Here is a 22,745-nt window from a genome sequence, read left to right on the forward strand (position 1 = left end):
TAGTTATCATAGCTCTAAGTACATTGTCATAATTATAACTTATATCCCGTTGCTACATTGTTGCCAAGTGCAATATGCAGCATAATGCACTGCTGAAAGTCATAATGCACTAACCGCAAAATCATAATGCCACAAAACTCCCCTCTGGCAATTAGACAGATAATTAAATTAAATATAATTATAATCATGAGAAATAACAAGTATCAAAGTTTAAGTCCAGCCAGTGCAGGAATGTTCAGCACTGCTTGAGTTTCTTCTTTGCAACCATGCAGGTTTTTAAATTGTCCAAGGTTCATTTTGTGGAAGATTCTGTATTCCTAGACCTCAACCTCGTGATGCATGTCAATTCTGCTTCACCATAGCACTAGAAGCGCACTAGAAGCGGCTCTTTTTGCTCTTTTGAGCTGTTTTGCAGCAGTGTAGAGGCGAGTTTCTTTGGCTTGGTTGTGAGGCCGAGGGTATAGATCAACGTGGAGGGCTGTTCGAGCAGCAGTTACACTGAGTAGTGGGGTGGGGCTGTTTCTTCGCAGCAGTAGTAAGTGGGGTGGGGCTGTTTTGCAGTGGTACTGGTTTCATGTCAGCGTTGGAACTCCAACAATTTTGTGTCAAGCCATTCGTCCGGTCATGCCAATCTTATACGCTGCAACTACTGGCGTCTAGAAAAGAGAAGAGATGGAGCTGTGTGTCTAGAGTTGTCTTTGTCATCTTTTTGTGCAGTTTTATTGTTTTACTAAGACAGTGTTATGTTGCTATGCCCTCGGGATATAAACTAGTTATAACACGTGCACTCGGGATGCATGGCATCTATAACATAAAATTAACATAAACTATACAGTAGACTTTCGTTAATGAGTAAGCATGCATGACAAACAAAACGAATTACTACTAACTATACAACTATTGGTTCTGGTTCATTGAGTCCTTGTTACACACCCCCTCCTCTAGACTTGATCGTCCCGATTAAAGCCGTAGCGGTCAATCCGGTCACCCTTGGGACTAGACTGGAAACCACTCTCTTCACTGCGCTCTGCATGGGGACTAGCAAGCTGCCGCATTGAGAGTTGTCCCGTCCCGTTGTAATGCAATTACACAAATATATAATGTGTGCATGGGTGGTATTGTTTCAGCATCGGGAACAGACTTGCCAGTGATGTACTTATAACTTGAGACCGATAATATTATGCGCAGTAATAGCTAGCGCGTGGGCGGTGGCACATTACGTTTGCATTCTTGTGGGAGTGTTACATTCTTCACGCACTGGGACAATTCTCAACACAGCAGCTTGCCAGTCCCCAGAGCGCAATGAAGGGAGTACGTGGTTTCCAGTCTACCTAGGGACAATGCCAGAGGAGGTGGTACGACACAGTCACATGACCAGCCAAAAGGATTATGAATCTCATTAACTTGTGCATGAATATCATTCAAGACTGTGCACTTGATAGTGGATTTGGTTTGGCGTGTATCTTTCAAGAAATACACTCGATGAAGAAATACACTCGACGTTTCTAAGATCAGAATGGTTGATTGCTGGGCTTATACTGATGTGAAGTACTCAGGTTGGTTAGGCCGTTTCACAAATACAGGCCATAAATGAGGGTGCATTGCAGTCTATTCATTGTCATTGTGTAATGGTTTCATTGTGTACCTTTTTATTTGGGATTCATATTAGATACGTAAAATGGATCAGGATGATAACACCGTTGCCATGGTTACGGCCTTGTTGTGTACATTAACTTGCTATTTACTTAAACCAAAGGACGCTGTCTCCAATAATCAATTTCATGGTTCAATCTTAGTATCAAAACAAAGCTCTTACTACAGTGCAATAGAAACCAAGTGGATATTTAGGGCTGCTATCACATTTTTTTGTACAATAAGCATACAAATCCAAAATTTTCACGTTTTTTGAGCATTTTTTTCAATAAAGTTGCTATAATCAGAGCTAAAATGAGCTCACACCAAATATCCACTTTGTTTCTAGTAGACTCACTAAAAGCTTTCTTTTGATACCAATAATTATTGCTTTCTACAACTTGGTATTGGAGGCAGCATTTTCAAAACAATTGTTAAGGCAAGTCATACTTGGTCACAGTTAACGCACATACCAAGATAGTAACCATGGTAATAATGTTATCAGATAAAAGGTATTCCTGTTCACAATACATTTTGTGAAAAATAATGTGTAATTGACAAAATTTTTTTACAAAAAATGGTAGTTCTTTATAGTGCACTTTTTCTTCAATTTCAAGAAAAAACGGCCTTAACCTACCTGAGTAGCTCAGTTGCTGCCCATATTCATTTATATAGGGCTTAATTTGGAGGTTGCTCATTCGTCTGCACCCAAAACATATCGACTAATCCTAAATAACTCGGTGTCCCACACTCAACTATTTCACCTGTAAATCAACCATTTATAGGTAGAGATTGGTTGGAACTACTAGGGCAGGCGTCTGTAGAACCAGCTTGCTCCTAAACTCCAAACCATTGTGACATTAGGTCATACTGCAGTCTACACTATGACTCCCGGAAGTGTGTATTATCATAGATGATACAGTACTGACGTGGATGTGAAACGTTTCCGGATTCCGGTATTCTGCTTGAAGCTATCATAGTAACGGGCATATCCGAAGTAATTTACTAGTTTCCGTAAATTAGGCAATTTGATCCAAATAAACGCCGAGGAAATTATCGAGGTTATACCAAGCAGCTGTGTAAGTGAGTTGGCAGAACTGGCCAGAGACAGATAAAAGAGAATCTATGTATTAACAGAAAGGATATTGATGCTGCAAGTGTATTAAGTGAAGACAGTAGTAGTGACTGTGAGGAGGTAGAATGAGTAGAGGAAGTACAGTCCAGTGCAAGATGATATTAACTATTCTATAATTAGTCTAGTAAATAGTCTATAATTATTATTTTATAGTAGATCTACCCCTGTACCCATGTAATTATATCCAAAAAGCAAGCCACTCAATGTTGGTAGCATGCATGTAGATCAAAAAAAGTGTGACTGACTCATAACACTAGCATGAGATAAGCAAACGGGTGAAATTGTTGATTATCTGTACGTGTACGTGTACGTATACATGCTAATATTATAATAGTCTTGAGAGTATTAATTTATAGTACACGATAAACTGTTTCTTGATCGTTTACGAAGTGGCTGTGAGAGAGACACATTCCAACTTGCCGGTTCGAAATTCCTATACAAGTGTAGATACACGACACTTGAAAAGAGGTTGGACGTTAATGCTGTCTTCACTGATGGTGTTGCCTAGAGAAGTAGCACTCGAGTAGGTCCTGGGATAAATTTCACTTGATAGTATAATTAGCTAACATTTGGCAATTGATATCTTAGCTCAGCGAAAGACAACACTGCAATTTGGAAAGTTTAATGACATGTACATGTACGTGTGAACTTATTGATAGAAATCATAATTGTAGTTGTAATAAGAACGTAGCATTAATTTTTGTTTAACAGTACATGTACATGGATTTTACATATTTTTCTTGAGGCTGTATTTTTCCAATAACTTTACTGTATGCTTAGTTAATAGATTCTCCTGCTGCATCAATACACGAAGGTTTTCATCAGCTAAATATGCAAAAAGTAGGCTCAACAGGTTTAGAAATAATCTCACGCAAAAAGTGCAACTAACTCATGCTTTAGCCCTTTCTATAGCACTTAAACTTTCATAACAGTTGTCAAACATAGATTCTCCTCATAGTTTACAGTGTACTTCAAGTATTACTACTGAATGGTAACCTGAATATTTACTGTCCAAGCCAAAAATCTCACACAAAGTATTTTTACAGGAAAATTTATGCTAAAATATGATATTCTCCCATGAGCTTAGAGAAACTAGTCTTACCTACAAGCCCACTGCAAGTATCAATGTGTGCCGGTCATTTTCACCAGTTTTCAGACACGGAACACTATTTCTACTACGCTCTGGTTGCTATATAAACATGACAGTTACAGGGTATCTAACATAATCTGCTCGTTACCATGATAGCTTCAGACAATTCCCGTGGACCCCTCCGGATACTAGGCCGTTTCACATCCACGTCAGTACTGTATCATCTATGGTATTATACACCAATAATTATTTATGTGGGCCCTTAATTAATGGGAGTTAATGATATTCATAGTTCGCGATAGTAACAAAAACAGTAACACTCCTTTTTTAACTAGCATAAACTCAAAAAATAAATGCCTAACACATTTGCTACTATAAATTTACAATATTCTGTGTATCTCAGAACCTACCAGTAGCCTTCCGTTGGAGCTCAAAAGTTGCACAAGGTAATGAAGTACTTGCACAACAAATTTCAGATCTTAACTCAAGATAGTTTCATGCCTAACATATTTTCAATGTACACATATTCTAGCAGCCATTTTGGAATGATGATGTCATATGATGTAACAGGTGGTGGTCCAATGGAAGCGCCAATAGTTGAACTTTCAGTACCTGCACTCAAATTGATCCAATCACATTTAGTTTAGAAGATATTCACAAAAACGTAAAAAATCAAAAGTTCTACTCTCTTTGGTTGTTGCACTGTAGATTTCCAGACTGGAAACCACTCCCTTCGCTCTGGGTTTCTCCCGAGAAAAGGGGAGTGGTTTCCAGTCTTCATGAAAGAAATGTACTTTTGGGAATTATGCCCCGCCCTCCCAGGAATAACTCAATTGGCTTTCTATAGGCTACTACAATAGTTAGTAGGAAGAAAACCTTACTATGGAATTCTAAAATTCCACTCAAAACACAGTTATGTCTCTTATAATTATAGGCAGAAGAGTTTGACGTCATTGGGCAACAAGTTAGTACATGACGTTATTGCATACATGACGTTATTGCAGGTGCCCAGAGGAGGCTAATCGAGGCACGCGTGTCGTATACCTCTTCGGCAGGCGCCCGCCCTCGTGCAACATGCCATATGGACGGTTGTCATTATAATTATGGCATGTTGCACTCGTGCTGCATGGGCAATGACTAATACGTACTCTTTAGTTATTTTGAGTAATTTTCTTCCGATGGCTTTACTTTTTTTAGTGATTTGACACAGTCACTGCTAAGTTCTCTGTATCGTTTCTTTTTGAGAACCGAGTCAATACCCTTTTGTTGGCATACCCGCTCCTCAGGTATAATCAGCATGGATCTATAAATTTGAGTAGTATAGTGGAATTTTCGTGGGGTAAAATAATTATTCATAGGCAAGCTGACCTCCAGGACACGAAAATGTATGCGTGGTTTACCGTAATGCATGCAATGACATCAAATGAATTTTTTTACTCATGAAAATCACCGTGTCATAATTTTAATTGTTTACCCCACGGAAAATCAGGTATAACCTTGACAAATTATGCTATTTTACCTGTAATCCCAGTTTGTTGCACCCATTTTTCATAATTATATGGAAACAGACAATTTATTTGTAGTTGCATTGTAGCATTACAGAAAGCTGAAATCCCACAATGGCCACAAAACCAGCAAGAGTTGCACTCCAATTAGAGCTATATATTTAGTGCCCGTGGATTGCAGTGCACTTATATACAAGAAAATTGCTTAACAGCAAAACCACAATTAGATTTAATTATAATTTCGACTATTATTATCCTAAGCTTGCACTAGCTTTTATTATGGCCACTGTTTTTAGCAACGTATAATAGGTATAATGTGAGCAAACCCAATCTACAGGCTGGGAGAATGTTAACCTTAAGCCCAAGAAGTCACTCATGCATATAGATACCTGCAGGGTACCGTATAGCGGGTAATTTTCGGGGGACAAAATATTTGTGGTTCAGCAATATTGAGACATTTCGTGGGTAATATTTTCGTGGTAGCTGCTTGCACTGCAGGTAAAGGTAGGCAAGGTCGCTTCAATCGTGGGTAAAATATTTTGCCCCACAAAAATTACCCGCTATACGGTACTTATGATAGCATTCTTGAAAAGCCTATAGCTATATAGTAGTGTATGTACATGTACATGCATGTAAATTACATTTGTTTGATAGGGGGGGGGTGGTGCCTAGAGAGGTTCAATGAGTGTCTGCGCTAAAAAGTTTGTTTGTCAGTTTGTCTATACTGTAATAAAGTTGATATTTAATCTTTGTAAGATTGTGGTTTTGCTGTTTCAATGTTCGGCAATTCTCTGCACGTGCATACTGCAATCACATTATTACCACCACAGAGACTTGCAGCCTGGTCCGTGGCTAAACTATAATTATAACCAGAGGTACGACAACTGGACTAAAATAATGTGTAGCAAACGTCCTGTGCCAATATAATATTATTATAGAATGGGCAGGTACGTTGGTCAATTCAAATACATAATAATAATTATCGATTTCCTATGGTGACAAAGTAAAACACAGGTATAAAAGAATTAAAGCTTAGGAACAAGTTTAACTTCTGCACGTGCGTAAGAGTCTTTCAAAGCTTTTAGCCGCTCGCTATCAGCAACTTCTTCAGAAGAAGGTCTTTTTGAAGCAATAGGAGTCATCAACCAATCCACCATGTCGGCCTGCATGCAGGGGCATCAGATATAGGTCAAATTTTCATGGTGCAAAATGCTACGTTTTCCCATTGGACGCAAAAACTAGTATGCAAAGCTCTTGGTGTGTGTGGTTTCCTGGCATTATAATACGCAAATAATTATTACAACTGCGAACATAAATTTTCTTCTGAAACCAAATAGCGAAAAGTTGTACCGTTCCACTATACGGTAGATATACAATGTTATTTGCATGCATGTAAGTACTGAAGGTTAGACAATACAATAATCATAAGTCGGAATGGCTTACAAAACATCATAAACAACTCACTTCTAGTGGGAGATGTGTCTTAAATCTTTCGGGAAATTTTCTATTTCTGATATTGTCCAACTCTTGTACCCTTTCCATTTGTGTGCTGAAAGGGTACAAAAGCTCGAAGAAAATTACCCCCAGTGCAAAAATGTCAACTTTGTTGTTGTACTTGGTTGCTGACAGTTGCTCAGGACTTATGTAAAAATGGGTACCAACGTTTCCTGTGTGCTGCTTATGGTCGTCTCCAAGCGATTTTAGAGCGAGATAAGAGCTACCGATATTGGCAAAAACACTGCCAGTTACTAAACCGAAATCTCCAACCTTGACTTGACCATCAAGAGAAAAGAAGATGTTAGACGGCTTTAGATCACGATGCATCATTCCTTTATTGTGAACATACAGAACTGCTTCTAACGTCTGTATAATAAAATAAATCATCACGATAACTGATAATAAATTATACGTGTATATACAATAAACCTGCTCAAAGAAGTACATCACCATCTGCTTTTTCCTATTCAGAACATTTGTAGATAACCAGTCTTTGAGACTCTCTTTTTGACAAAGTTGCATCTGAATGAATAAGTACGTAGGGGGCTCTGCTATGAGGTCCGTTATACTGTCTGCAACACAAAGTAAATTATTGTAATTATACTTATTGACAAATTCGAAAAAACAAAACGAACAGGGTCAGTATACTAAATGTATGGCAATGTACATGTAGTTCAATATACATACCTTGTCTCTCCCTGTCCTCAATGGAGTCAGAACATGCACTACTTAATGAAAGATCATCTCTGTTATCAAGAAGGTGACGGTTGAAACATCCCCCTTGATTTGATCTATAATAACCCAGTTGAGACCCACTATAACTATGCTGCCCTTCATCCTGAAACTCAATTACAAAAGAAGAGCTGTCAAAGAAATGGTATGTACACAGTTATAGTTAAGTAATATAACTTTACACCCACCTTCTTGATTCAGATGCTGTTATTGGAGGAAGGACAGAGTGAATTGTAGAGTGATTGAGAGAGTTGAATGAAGGACATGGTGAGAAACCTTCACTACTTAACAAAGACGTATTACCAATTTGAGATAAACTGATCAAAGATCTGGTGTTCCCCCGTTTACCATCTTCTTTGCAAATGATATTACTGTGGTGATTCAGAACTTCATGAGTGGTGTGGGACTGAGATTCGCCAGCACTACAAAAAAGAAATAACTGTATTATTATAATCTTCTATTGGACACTTATAAGTCAGGCAATTTTCAATGTTCTAATACAGCGGACACTCTGGTGCTTTGAAAAGTTGAGTAAGCAATGTAGCTTTATAGCCAGCAAGAGTGCTGAAGTTAGATAGCTCGGAGGATTAGCAAATTTTAGATAGCTATAGTGCAACTATTCAGTCGCACACTGTTCTATTAAATTTAGCTAGCTGCATGCTTGTTCTAATTATTCCAGACATTTCACGTGATCTATAAAAATATATTCCAATTGTACTTGGGCAATTCCAAAATATCGTCAGGAATAAGGAGAAGGAGCGGCTGAGTACGGGGATCACGTTTCATAAGTGATTATGACAGAGTCACTTAAGTGGTTGAATCTCTACATGTGTTATACGCAATGCAGGGCTGCAGTTTGCAAGCACTTAGTTGCTTCCATACAAGGAAGTGCGGTTTCACGGGAAATTACGAAACGTGATCCCCGAGTATACGTTGAAGTTAGCCGCTCCTTCTCTTTATGGGCTCCTGATATCGTATAGCGCAAAATTTTCGAGGCTTTCGTGGAATGACTGCTTACCAGAAGCCACGCCTTTAATTTTTGCACGTTATAGCAAATTAAAGAACAACTTTGTTGAACTTAATTTTCGTGTAGGATTGCTAACACGAAATCAGTGAAAATTAAGCCCCTCGAAAATATCCGGTAATATTACTACTTTTTGCTATCCGATAAAATTAGAACCCATACATATACTTCATAGAATCTCTCGAATTGTGGCTAGAAAAGATGTACCATTCAGTCATCTCAAAGCAAAAGACAAAAACATCAGCAGACTGCTGTGCATGCACACATGACAAAAATATTAGATAATAGTCACAGCAGTTGGTACAAGGCATGCTATCTGCTATTACAGAGGGATCCGCTATTTAGAGTTTAAGAGGTTCCACTGAACCCGCGTAGACACTGTTTTGAAGGGATTTAGAAGCAAAGGCACTGCACGAGTGTACTATGAGTGCCTGAGGACTTCTAAATCACATGGACACCTACAAAACGGTATTAATTTTAGATACATGTACAGTGCATGTGCATGTGCAAGCCTTGCCTCGAGGCTTAACTATAATTATTTTGCTTGATACTAACTTGGGGTACTAAGTAAGTTGTAGGAGGTAGACAAACTAACTTTTGCATTCTGGCAAGTAGCGCGATAGGTTTTGCGAAGTGATGAACACTCACCTGGTGTCAAACAACCACCATGCAGAAGATACCGTATAGAGCTTTATTTTCGAGCTAAAATTGCGCGGTTCTTGCAGATTGACCTTGAACCTAGAGTACCTCGAAAATTGTTTACTTCCAGTATTGAATCTCTCCACGCACTGAAAATGAAATCCCTCAATATGTGTGGAAATATTAGCTCCTCGAAAATAAAACATTATACGGTATAAGGCCAAGAAATATAACTATAACGTTTTGCAAGCCAGTATTTAAAATAGGCAAAGAAATGCGAGTGTTTGCAACCATTCTGTATCTGTGAGCACATTTGAGCACAATAATCCACTCACTACGAGGCTCTCCTGGAGAGTGGCATCCATTCCTTCATCTCAGTCCATCCTGGCGGAGCTTTCTCCACCCATGAGTGAAAGTATCTTACAATGGCTGGGTGATCCAAGCGGGCAAGAGCATGAACTTCTCTCATCACTTTTTCTTTAGCTGATTTGCTTGTTGGCAGCTTGATCCTCTTTATGGCATACTCACCACCATCCAGCTTGTTTTGAACATGATAGACAATACCAAATCCACCTTTACCCAAGTGGCCTTTAAGTTCATAATCACTATCAAATCGGGGTATAGGTCTGTAGATTAAATCATCACTTAAATATCAACTTAGCATACATGTACGTATATATACGAGTACTTGCCGTTCTTCTGGAATAGTATCCGTGCTCATATTTAATCCCACGAGAGTCTCTGTGGAGGAGCTTGGAGAAGAAACAGGTGACTTAGGTGAGCCATTTGCAATAATACTTTCACCTGACACAGCACATAGCGGTTGTAACACAGGAAAAAAAGCGTTCTCCTAAAGTGTGATTAGGCATTATAATGAGACCTTTTACCTTATTAATTAGTCTTTTAATTATTATTTAGAATACATAAGTTTGTGCCGAGTGCACCAGCTTAAAATACGCAAATTTGGCTATAGGTGTGTTCTAAAGTAGTCACGTGATCTGTACAGCCTGCCGTTTGACCTGTTAAACCCTACATATTTTGAATCCAATGTAGGGTTTAACATTGTTGGTGTTATTTATGTGGATAAACAGGTAAATTATACTTTTAATTGGCTGGAGATCGTGTAAACAGCATTAATAATTATAACTTACTGAGTTCATGTTTCCATTTGATTCACTCATGAGCTTTCTCAGACGATTGTGATGACGAATATGACTCAAAATCATCACAAATGCCCCGAACAAAATATATTTTGTAAAACTCCAAGCTAAGGATACCAAAGTTCCATGCTTGTTTGGGATAGGAGGTGCCTCGTCCCAAGTGGAGATTTCTCCAGAGTCATTATCTTCAGCAGTGCCATAGTCACTATATGAGGGCTCCAGGTAAAAGTACACTGCATATCCTACAGAGACACGGCATGCATGTCAATGTACCTACAACCATGCATTAATTGATGCTAAACTCCTGAGTATGGAATAGCTAATAGACTTTGCTACACACGAGTCTGAAAGACTGCGATGGCCTTAATATAACATGACTATAGAAGCCTCTTACTTGCACATAATTATTGAGCAGCTATATAGCAACCTACACACACGACACTACCGTATACCTCACTGCGCAATGCAATGCGCATGCATGAGCACACCAATTCATAATTACACTACATCGATCGACAAGTATTTCATGCATTTGTACCTATATTGGCATAAGTGCGCATTATACTGTGTATTATAGTATCATAATAATTATACCCTATCTCATACCATTCGGGCCTGCCGTGCACATTTGAGCAAATCCATTATTGTATACAGTCAATGACTTGGTTCCAGCATCACTTTCAGTGAAAGAATCAGTTTCAGTAGGGGTGGGCAATGCGTAATAAAAGACCTATATAATAATAGTCGGATACATGCATGTTTTAAGATTTAGACACACAATTACTATAATTATAGGGATAGTGTATGTCAATTGGAACCTCTAATTACGACACTTTGAGGTCAATAAAAACATCACACTTGTGGAGGTCGGAGGTTCTGAGGTTTTGTATATGCATGACTTCCTGGGTTTCCTTTGCCAAGGGAGGTATTAAGTGCTCGTATAGGTTACACTGTACTAACCCCGATAGGATTATAGCTTCCCAAAGCTTTCCTCTGTCTGCTAGAAAAGCTTTCTAATTGTTGGACCATCAATCTCTCCTTGGTTGTTGCCACACTTAGATGATCTGTCACTCCTACCACAGGTTGAATGTAGTACCGGCTGTCATAATTAACAAGCATCAGATGAGGAGAGTCCACAGGATATGCAGATAGGGAAACCGGCTGCACCCTTTCCAACCGTCCTCCATCATGAAGCCAAATATCCACAATAGGAGATGAGAGCTGCATGCAGGGGTATTGATTATAGTTTTCGCTTTTATATCAGATAGGCGAACAACTACATGAGTCAGTACAAGCAATAAGTAACTGCATGTGTACTAAAGTCTATTTGTGTTGAGTTTGACCTTCATAAAGTTGTCATAACTTTGTCATACTTTACAGAAATTCAAAGTTTCATATACCATTGGATTCCTTGTTAAAAAGCGCTTCTATCTATATGCCAACCAGCTAAAAGTTAGCATTTTCCATGTAGAAGTCCCAGGCATACTTGTCCACCACATAAAGCATAAATGAAGCCATAATTGACCACATAACTTCGGGGTCGAACACAACGCAAATAGACTTTAGCCTCATTCCCAGACCAAGTTGTCTCTAAAATAACGCTAGGCCTGGTAAAAATTGCACATGGGCGTGTCTACTGCCAAGTTCACTGTCTGCAGCAACTGCATGGTAGAACAGTAGGGAACCATACAAAATTTCCATTCCTTCACACTGGAGTTGATAGTGTGTATACTCCTATACAGCTGCTCAAGAATGTACTGTATGAGTCGATTCTTGGTAGCAAATCTTGGAATTTTGCTAAAGCTTCTGTACGTTATACAAGCTTTGAAAACGCTGTTATAGGGAGGGACAAGCTACAGCTACGTTTTCACATTTTATAGCTGGTGTGGTTGCTCTTGAGGTGGTCGTTAATGGAGGTACATGTACAACTGTATACATAAGCTGTGATTGCATGCGCATGCTCATAATTTTATTAACCCGAGGCGTGTCGCGGCGCCGCGGGTTATAGTAGTTGTTCTGTGTATTTTGAGTCTACTAACCTGGATTTGATAACACTGTGTCTGTACCATGGATAGTCTCAACACAACAAGGTAGCAATTTTAAATTTGGTAGATTTTGATGTTAGGTTAAAGCCGAACCTGCACGTTGGCCTAGATGTGTACACGCGAATTTTACTCAAGCCTCAAATTAACGCTGAGGGTTTGCACTTCAGTGCTATAGTTATTATTTATTATGCAAACCTTAGTTTGCCAGACAACAGATTCTTGAGAACTGGATGACCTACAGATAATACACATGTATTTACAAGAGTTATGAATTGTGTCCATTCAGGCAGAGCCTGAACTGAAAGACAGAATATCGAATTAAACATAGGTAATTAAATATACTTGTTGTAAAAAGTTACCTGTCAATAGCATTAAGCACTCCACCAACAGTGTCAACCTGTAATTTCCAAGGCAATAGGGCAGAGGTGTGACAAGAGAATTTGTCTTCAATTCCTTCTACTAGGGACAAATGCAGACTACCAACAGTGAAATTCCACCTAGAAAAATGTGAAGAACACGACAATGTGTTTATAAGAGTACAAATGCATGTAGATAACAATTGATATGAATGGGTGTCGAAGGGGAAATCTACTGAGTACATGTATATATATACCTGCCTACAGGAACAATCAATATGCATGTCAATGCATATGCTTTGCTTATTAGCCTTATACCGTACCCTCGCAAAAATAAGCCCATCCCCTCTTTTGCTTCAAAGTTCTTGCACAAATGTATTTCAGAGGCAGGGTGGGAGAGGCAGGGTAGGTCACTTTTAATAAAAACCTTAATCATCATCATCCTGAGTTCTTAACCGTTGCTTGGATTATAGCAGCTACCGTTTCTGTTGCTCTTGACCATTTATTTGCCTGCTTGGAAAGCTTGCTATACCTAGTTCTATCCAGTGCAGCAAAAACCATACCCTAGCTACAGAAGGCTAATTTTCCATAGCTTGTGGTTTCGAAGAATGCAATCAAAGGTCAAGGTTGCAATTAAATCTAAGATCTCTTCTCTCAAGCTGGATCGCCTGGGGCGCGATGGCTCAACTGATTTCTGCTACGAATATGAAGATGAAGCTAGTGGTTGTGTAACTGACTAGAAACTAACTTACTGTAGTATTACCTTAGTAGTGCTGTGTGTGTGGGGGTAACACGTGATGTGTTACACGTGTTCAGTTGAATATAAGAATTCTAAGTTACAATGGAGGTCCAGGCCGAGACTTAAATCACTTCACATCCAGGTCAATAGGAGACATAAGTTAACAAAAAGCTTTAGACTCTGGTCTAGAACAGTATCTTTTGGAATCTGTAAGGAGCCTGAACGATGGCTGAAGAAGGTGAAGCGACGAGCACGTGGAACCCAAGGCCTGCCAATACCTTTCGCGTCCAGGAGTATGAAGACGGAGTGGCTGAGACGTGTAGCCACAGCTCTGGAAGTGCCAGCGACGGCCTGTGGTTCAGACCTGAGGCTTATGCTGGAAGGTAGACTCACGGACATGGGCCGGCGTCCAGCTAATGTTCAAGCCTTTGTGGACTCTGGCGAGGAGGATCAAGCACCTATGCTCAGGCTCAGTGATGAATGTTCCTGGAAGTGGATTTGGCGACAACTAGACCAGACGAAGCAGATGAGCCGGAGCTGGAGGAGGATGACTCTAGGAGGGCGGCCTCAACGGAGCAAAGGACAACGGAGCGAACAGACCCCGAGGCCACCGTGACCAGACTTTTGGAGGAGCAGACTAGCCTGGAAGAGAGGTTGAGAGCTCAAGCAGAGGAGCTAGAGGGAGCACATCACTCGTTGAGGGATGCTCAGAGGACAATAGAACAGCTGACAGAGGAGAGGGTACACCTGAAGGAGGAGGAGGCTGCTGCTGTGAGGGAGCAGCGGGAGCAGCTTGAAGAGCAAAAGACCAAAGTTAAGAGAATGTGGCGTATGAACTGAGAACAAATTACTATGTATCATGATGAATGTTGTAATAAAGATTATGAGATCGCTACGCTTCGGACTAGAATAGCTGAGCTAGAGGCGACAAGCGCCCGTGAACCAACTGTGCACAGTGCGGAGCGTGTCACGAGAGATGTAGTGCCCCGCACGAGCCCTCGCCCGGTAACAGTAGCAGCCAGAGATGTAGTGCCAGACCGCCCGGTAGCAGCCAGATTCATACGGGATACAGTTAGTGGTGATAGGAGGGGGAAGCCCCCCCCCTGTGGGTTCGTTCTCTGCTGGGAACCCAGACGTGCGGTTCGAGGATTGGTTGCCAACACTGAAGAGGGCTTCTGAATGGAATAGGTGGTCTGAGGAGGAGTCTCTCCTGCAATTAGCTGGCCACCTGCGAGGTAAAGCCCTGCAGGAATGGAACCTGTTGGATAAGGAGCAGAAAGTGTCCTTCCAGAGTGCAGTGGAGGCCATACGTCGTAGGATAGATCCCCACAATAGAGTGATAGCAGCGACAGACTTCAGGCATACTTCACAAGTCGAAGGAGAGTTCTGATTACATCAGGCGAATAGAGCGGCTGTTTCAACTGCCTTACGTGTGAGACAAGAGACACAATGTTACATGGTCAACTGCATGGAGGGCTGCGGTATGATGTGGTCAAGAGTCCTGCTGTGTCTGGCGCCCAGTCGTACCAAGTTTGTTTAGCTGCCAGACAGGAGGAGAAAAGGGTGGCCAAGTTAAGGCGTAGACAACTCTATACCAGTAGTACTCGCAGTACCTCATCAACAAAGACCCAGGGAGGTTTCCAACAACCTACCCAAAAGCAACCTATCAGTCGGAGATGTTATCTATGTGACTCCCCTGATCATTTAGCTAGGCAGTGTAAGTCACGGAAGACAGAGTCGAGGTATTTCCAACCAACCAAACCTGCTGGTACCAAGTCCGTCCGCTCAGAGCAGAACGATGCCATGATTACAGAGGAAGCAGAAGATCCTAGACAATACTTGTACTCATAATTATGATGAGGATGGAGAAGTAGGGCAGATAAGAGTGGAAGACAGGGGTAGCAAATTCCGAGCAGTTCCAGTACAGGTCCAGGGAGTCACAGCAAAGGGAGTGATCGACACTGGTGCCGATATTAATATCATTGGGGCAGATTTGTTTAGGCAGGTTGCTACTGTCAACCGGTTGCGAAAGCGGGAGCTTAAAAACCCTGATAAGATACCCCATACGTATGATCAACGCCCATTTAAGCTCCATGGCAAGATCATGTTTGACATTACCTTTTTAGACAGGACAATACATACACCAGTGTATGTGAAGATGGACTCACCAGAACAACTCCTCCTTTCTGAGGGGGTTTGTCGCCAACTTGGCATCGTGTCCTACCACCCTAGTTTGGGAATAGAGCCTGTCAAAGAGATGCAGCAGCAGGTAGTGAAGGTACGCCTGGTGGGAGCCGTACGTGTGCTGCCGTTATCTAGCTCAGTAGTGCAGCTGGCGGTAGAGAGGGGAGAGCAACTAGACGGACCAGTACTCCTAGAGCCTACTCAAGATTTGCTGGCCTGCCATTCTGTGAAACACTGGTCAGTAGAATGGATGGATTGGCACAGGTGGTAGTGACCAACCCTACTGGATTCACGCAGTGCCTGAGTGAGGGAATTTGCATGGGATCTGCCACTGCCGCTACGCTTGTAGAGGCAAGCCATGAGTTAGAGGTGGAACAATCAGCAAGCGTCAGGGTGGTAAGTACTGACGATGAGGATACTCGTCGTAAGAGCGATCTAGCTAGGCTCTTCAAAGAAGAAGCAGCTAGTTTGACTTGGCAAGAGAGGGATCTGCTGAACGGACTACTATTTCAGTACCACGAAGCTTTTGCACTGAATGACGAAGAGAGAGGCGAGACAGGACTAGTAAAGCTAGAAATAGACACGAGCAATGCGCGTCCCAAACAGCAAGCGCCGCGACGAGCACCCTTTGCGTTGCGCCAAGAAATAGCGAAGCAATTGAAGAAAATGCAGAGTCTTGGTGTAATTAGACCATCCTCTAGTGATTGGGCGAGCCCTATTGTTCTAGTCAAAAAGAAAGACGGTTCATTGAGGTTCTGTGTTGATTACAGGGAGCTCAACTCAGTCACCAAATCTGACTTGTTTCCCTTACCACGAATCGACGACCTATTGGACCAGCTGGGGAAATCCAGATTCTTCTCCACACTGGACCTTGCCTCCGGTTACTGGCAGGTAGCTGTATGAGTTTATGGTAATGCCCTTTGGCCTCAAGAATGCGCCAGCTGTCTTTCAGAGGCTAATGCAGCAGGTTCTCCGCAGGCTGAACCCGGACCCTTTTGTCTCTGTGTATTTGGACGACATTCTTGTTTTCTCTCGAACCTTTGACGACCACGTACACCATCTACAGTTGGTCATAGAACGGTTGCAGAGTGCTGGACTGAAACTTAAACCTTCTAAGTGTCACTTTATTTGCCACACAGTCGAGTACCTTGGACACTTGATCACTCCAGAAGCCAAACCCACAGCGCGTGTCTGCTGTCAAGGAATTCCCAAGACCTAACTCGGTACACGAAGTGCGCCAGTTTTTGAGACTCACATCCTACTACCGTCGCTTTGTTAAGAGCTTTGCGCGAACTGCACAGCCGCTATACGCGCTGACACGAAAGGGTGCACTGTTTGAGTGGTCGGAAAACTGCGAAACTGCTTTTTGTTTTTTGAAACAACTTTACTTTTTGCGCCAATTTTATGTTACCCAAATTTTGAAAAACCTTTTTGACTGGAGACAGACGCTAGCATTAAAGGTCTGGGAACGGTTCTCTCTCAAGAACAACTTGACGGAAATTACGCACCCCGTGGCATATGCTAGCAGAGCCCTCTCCGTCACAAGAGAGGAACTACTCGATAACAGAACTAGAAACCCTAGCAGTAGTGTGGTCAGTAAGCCACTTCAAGGCTTACCTCTATGGACATGAAGTTACGGTGTACAGCGACCACTCTGCGGTCAAAGCTGTGTTGGAGACCCCCAACCCATCTGGCAAGCATGCCAGATGGTGGATGAAGGTGTTTGGCAGTGGGATCAAGACCATCAACATTGTGTACCGGGCTGGTAAGGAGAATGCAAATGCTGATGCACTCTCACGGAATCCTACTGGACCCACACCCCCTGTTGCCGAGTTTGAGCAAGTACAGGTAGCCTCGGTACAAGCAACCATACCCCAATTATTACAAGCTAGCCCCGAAACTGTCTCCCAAACTTTGCAACCTACTGACACGTCTGTTCAGTCTGATTTTGCTCGTGAGCAGCGTAACGACTCAGAACTTGTTTTACTGATTAATTTTTTAATTGATGACAAATTGCCAAATGATGAGCAGAAAGCTCACCGAATTGCAGCGCAGGCTTTACACTTTTCAGTTATTGACGATATTTTATTTTTTGTTGTTACTAAGAATGGTGGACAGAAGAGATGTGCTGTACCTAAACACTTGTGTGATCAAGTAATGACGGAGAACCACAGTAGTCCAATGGCCGGGCATTTTGCTGGAGGAAAATTATACAAGTCTTTGTGCCGTCACTGGTGGTGGCCCCGTATGTACAGCGATGTGGTTGAATTTTGTAGATCATGTCCACAGTGTTTAATTGTCAACAGCTATGGACGAGTCCTTTACACCCTATACCTGTCCAAAGACCATTTCAAATATTCGGGGTGGATATTATGGATCTGCCACTTACCAGGTCCGGTAGCAAGCACGTGGTCGTATTTCAAGATTTCTTAACAAAATGGCCTCTGGTTTTCCCTGTGAAAGACCAGAAGGCAATTACACTGGCTAAACTTTTTGTTGAGGAGGTAATCCCTACTTTCGGAGTTCCTGAGGCTTTATTGTCTGATCGTGGAACAAACTTGCTCTCTCATCTGATGCTGGACTTGTGTAAGTTGATGGGCATTAAAAAGTTGAACACAACTGCGTACCATCCGCAATGTGACGGGATGGTAGAAAGATTCAACAGAACCCTAAAGACTATCCTAAGAAAACATGCCGCAATGTTTGGAGATCAGTGGGACACATACCTGTATGGTGTCCTGTATGCTTACCGGAATACTCCTCACGAATCAACCGGGGAAAAACCGTCTTTCCTACTCTACGGGGTTGACTGTAGGACACCTACCGAGGCTGCCCTGCTGCTGCCATCCGATGCGACCATTCGGGATTTGGACCTGGCAGACTACCGAGAGCAAGTAGTGTTGACTTTGCAATCTGCTAGAGATCTAGCAGTTAGAGCTATCAAGAAGGCACAAGATCGCTACAAACGCCATTATGATACGGGTGCCAGATGCACCTCATTCAAGATCGGTGATTGGGTCTTTGTGAGGTTTCCCCAAGAAGAAACAGGACGTCTTCGGAAGCTCTCGAGGCCATGGCATGGTCCATATAGGATCACTACATTGAGCGGACCGGATGTGTGCGTAACGGGAGTATATCACCCTGATTCGAAGATGAAAATCCACATGTCCAGGGTCAAGCTGAGTCCCCAAGGCTTGCCCACTGGCTTCTACTGGTATGGTGGGAACAGAAAGAGTTTAGGGCATGTCCCTACGTGGGTTGATGGAATACTGCAGAACGACTCGACAAGAGATGTGGTGGACACTGAAGCCAATCTGACCGAGCACGACTCGACAGGAGACATGGTGGACAATCTGACGGAGGACGACCCGACAGGAGACGCGTTGGACCCTAGCACAGTAGAAGACGGTCAAGATGATGGAGCCCGATTGGTGAGGAGCCCTGAACCGGTTGGCCGATACCCCCTTCGGAGACAGCACCAGCCCCCTAATCGATATGGGTTTGCTCGGGACGAGCAACTGTAACTGACTAGAAACTAACTTACTGTAGTATTACCTTAGTAGTGCTGTGTGTGTGGGTGTAACACGTGATGTGTTACACGTGTTCAGTTGAATATAAGAATTCTAAGTTACAGTTGTGTATGAACCCAGGGGCGCGAGGGTAAACTCAGTTTTACATGTAAAACAAAGCCCACATGGTGTTTTATTTATAGTGACCTTTTGACATTGGCGTATATACCTCCTCTGAGTGTATTTTAACTCGATTATACACCCACCCAGAATGAAGATGTTGAGCATGCGCAGTAGCTAAATGCCACATGTTTAAATGCCACATGTTCACTATGAAGAAAGCAAGTTTTTGGTAGTAGCAGTTCGCTGGACCAAAATCAAACATAATTATAAGTTGCTCTGTGTGGATCTATTTGCCCTTAAAGATGTATATGCAAGGAACAACCAATTAACACAAATCTAAGAAGAAATTCATCACCCGGACCAATTTTGCAGGTGGGTTTTCTGAAACAAAGTATTCTGTTGGAGTATGACCTACCATCCCTCGGGAAGTTTTGCTGCTACATCTGACAAGCAACGAATAGAGTCAGAGTCCACTTTTTCATGTTCATTCTCTTATTGTGCTTTAATCATACTCATGCATTTGTTTATAACATTGTTGTTGTCAATGAAATGAAAATACAATAAATTAATAAAGAATTGTCTTAGAGCAAAGTATAAACCTCGATTTCAGGCCGCGAGTGGGTGTACATTCAAATGAAAACTCGCCGCTTGCGATTAAACGCCCAGTCCCCTGACCTTCTTGCAGAAAATGGTGGGCGTATGTTGCGATGGTACGGTATATGCTACTATACTTGGTAGGTAGGACCACAGCTAAGTAGATTTTGAAACTGAGAGGCCAGTTCTTCGAGCTGAGTTTGAGCTTTGTTAACCAACGCCTATTCAAATTCGCTTTTCTAATTGAAGAACCATTCTAGATCCATAATTCTTTTACATCTCACCATTTCCAGATTGTAATTCGATTACGGTATATCATCTATATGGTTAAATCGAGGTCGTATGGTAGATATATCTCTCTATGCATATTTCCTCCGTAAAACATTGCCCAATCCGCAATATTAACTTGTGCTCACGTGGCCGTAAAACATTGTCCAACTCCGCAATACTAATTTGTGCTTACACCACGTGGTGTTGCTTACTGTGAACTTACATTTCTTCACCAGTGAGCTCATTAGCCTCTCGAACCACTACTCGAGATATTCCAACTTTTAGTACGTCAATCCTCTGAATTAGAGAATTGTTGTCATAGCGATAACATCGGATTGGAGTACACTTGTACAGAGCCTATAATTAAAATGAGGAGTTATAGACGCTGTATGTATACTACATGTATGATAATGCATGTTTAAATGTGAAACAAACCTTTCCGTTTTGCACATTGATTCCAATGACTTCTTTTGTTTTGGATCCAACTAGAGACAACCCACGCCCCTCCATGAGATGGGTAGAGTCAATCAGGTCATCAGCTGTGAATGGTAATATTTCTAGTTTGATACCATCCCACTGGTAGAGTGCACGGTTTAGACCAGGAATGATATTTGGTGCTGCACCACTGGCCTGCGTACAAAGAGAAATATAATTTTAAACCATACACCTATATAAGGGTTCATTGAAATAGAGGTAGGGACTGAGTATTGACAGAAATGTGTATACTGTGCACATAAATTAATTGTAGACTAACTATCGCTTAATTATGCAGAGGCCGCTCTCTTGTATAAAGGCTCTCTCAACTATAGTAGCTTTAGTGAACTTTGGGCTATCTCAGAGGAGGAATACAAGGGTTAAAAGGTAAAAACACCACGTATGTTTTATATGCATGGGTTAATACACCACTAGCTTGATCCTCTTTATAATAGTCGGTTGAGCTATCATGCCCCAGACGAATCAGCTTGAGAGAAGAGATCTAAGATTTCCTTTGACTTGCATTATTCGAAACCACAATACTTCTGTGGCTATAGGGTAGTGTATGATGTACTGGCTTGATAGATCTAGGTATAGTAAGCTTTCCAACCAGGTAAATAAATAACTAGAGCACAGTACGAGTGAGGCTAAATACAGGAATACTCCAGTGTACTTTGACCTTTGGAGTAAAGTGTTTAATAGCCTCGTTTTTAGGCTGCCGTTGAAATGGGAATGATTCCGCTCAGACCCTGCTGACTTGACTGGTGAGTGAGTGATCAGTGAGTAGTAGGTTCATTAGCACTAGTATATCATCTGTGTGTCAACTCCGAATCCAATCCAGAGGGATGCAATGATCATTGTTTTGCAGTTGTGACAACACGTACCTAGATGTGTCAGTATACGAACTATTTGTGTGCTATCGCAATCGCTATACATCTGATACTGCATGCACTTATTATTTATTATAATGTGTCATGTTTGAATGTCTTAATTTACATTCATGTTCATATAAACTGGTAGCCTCGAATCCAGGCCGATCTCGAGGCTAATAAACTGGTGGCGGCACTGGCTATAATGATCTTGTTATTATTCATGTGAAACAGCTTTGCACAAAAGAAATTGAGAAAATTGGATGAATAATTCTGACAGACTTACTCCAATATTGGAGCAACTGATATAGAGTGATTAGAGTGGTAAACAGAGCACAACTCAGGAGCCTACATTCAAAGGAATGGAACAGAAGTTATCTGGGTCAAGAAAATCTGACGCTAAAAAGTCCATAAATATACATGTACAGTGGAACCTCCATAAAATGGACACCATTGGGGACCAGCCTTTTGGCCGTTATAGAGAGGTGGTCTTCCTTGGGAGGTTTCGATTTCCAGCTATGTATTTTCTACGAGTCATTTCTTGCTGCAAATGAATCTTGGGGCTTTGCTAACTGCTTCTTTAGCTCATACAAGCTTTGAAAAGGCTGTAGAGACAAGCTACAGCCAAGTTTTCACGATTGTGCAAAATAATGCTATCTCAGCAATAATTTTCTGCTAATTCTGGGTGTGGCTGTCCGTTCTGGGAGGTTATTTTCCATTGCTAGAGCTAGTTGGGGACTAGAAAGCTGCTCGTTGTACGGAGTAGAGAGGTGGTCGCTTTTGAGAGGTTGCTTTACATTGAAGTCATTGTAGTTTCAATCCGGACCTGAGCTCTTGGCCATTATATAGCGTGTGGTTGCTATTCGGAGGTGGTCGTTAATGGAGGTTCCACTGTACTGGCAGCACTAGCTCTATCGTCATGACACTCAATTAATGAACATGTATAGGCAGCCTGTATACAGTTTTAAACTGTATGCGCATGCGCATGCACAGCTCTATTTATTGTAGAGGTCAAAGTACTTCGGAGTATTCCTGTATTTAGTCGCTTTGCACGGGAGTGCTAACCCTTGGCTGGTTGACATGAGTAATAAACATCAGTGTTATACAATAAAGTTGGCTAAGCAGCAGTAACAGGAACTGTAATTCTAGCTTTCTACTTTAGTGACCC

General features: G+C 41.7%; 1 protein-coding gene across 4 annotated transcripts in view; it reads right to left on the reverse strand.

The window, feature by feature from the left end:
- Positions 1–6,247: 6,247 nt before the first annotated feature.
- Positions 6,248–22,745, reverse strand: part of LOC135331227 (eukaryotic translation initiation factor 2-alpha kinase 3-like) — a 32,235-nt gene continuing 15,737 nt past the window's right edge. For 3 of the 4 annotated variants that reach the window (XM_064526313.1, XM_064526311.1, XM_064526310.1), the window contains 13 exons: positions 20,670–20,864; positions 20,458–20,591; positions 12,819–12,956; positions 12,655–12,694; positions 11,375–11,635; positions 11,021–11,144; positions 10,406–10,656; positions 9,947–10,104; positions 9,590–9,880; positions 7,780–8,013; positions 7,547–7,722; positions 6,827–7,431; positions 6,248–6,525 (listed from right to left, as the gene is read on the reverse strand). In XM_064526313.1, coding sequence (XP_064382383.1) covers positions 6,388–6,525; positions 6,827–7,431; positions 7,547–7,722; positions 7,780–8,013; positions 9,590–9,880; positions 9,947–10,104; positions 10,406–10,656; positions 11,021–11,144; positions 11,375–11,635; positions 12,655–12,694; positions 12,819–12,956; positions 20,458–20,591; positions 20,670–20,744 — 2,625 coding nt within the window. In that variant the 5' untranslated portion in view covers positions 20,745–20,864 and the 3' untranslated portion in view covers positions 6,248–6,387. The remainder of the gene's footprint in view (positions 6,526–6,826; positions 7,432–7,546; positions 7,723–7,779; positions 8,014–9,589; positions 9,881–9,946; positions 10,105–10,405; positions 10,657–11,020; positions 11,145–11,374; positions 11,636–12,654; positions 12,695–12,818; positions 12,957–20,457; positions 20,592–20,669; positions 20,865–22,745) is intronic. The other variant, XM_064526312.1, reaches the window with a different exon arrangement.

The sequence above is a fragment of the Halichondria panicea genome, chromosome 2, assembly GCF_963675165.1.
Source record: "Halichondria panicea chromosome 2, odHalPani1.1, whole genome shotgun sequence".
In the NCBI taxonomy this organism is placed as follows: domain Eukaryota; kingdom Metazoa; phylum Porifera; class Demospongiae; order Suberitida; family Halichondriidae; genus Halichondria; species Halichondria panicea.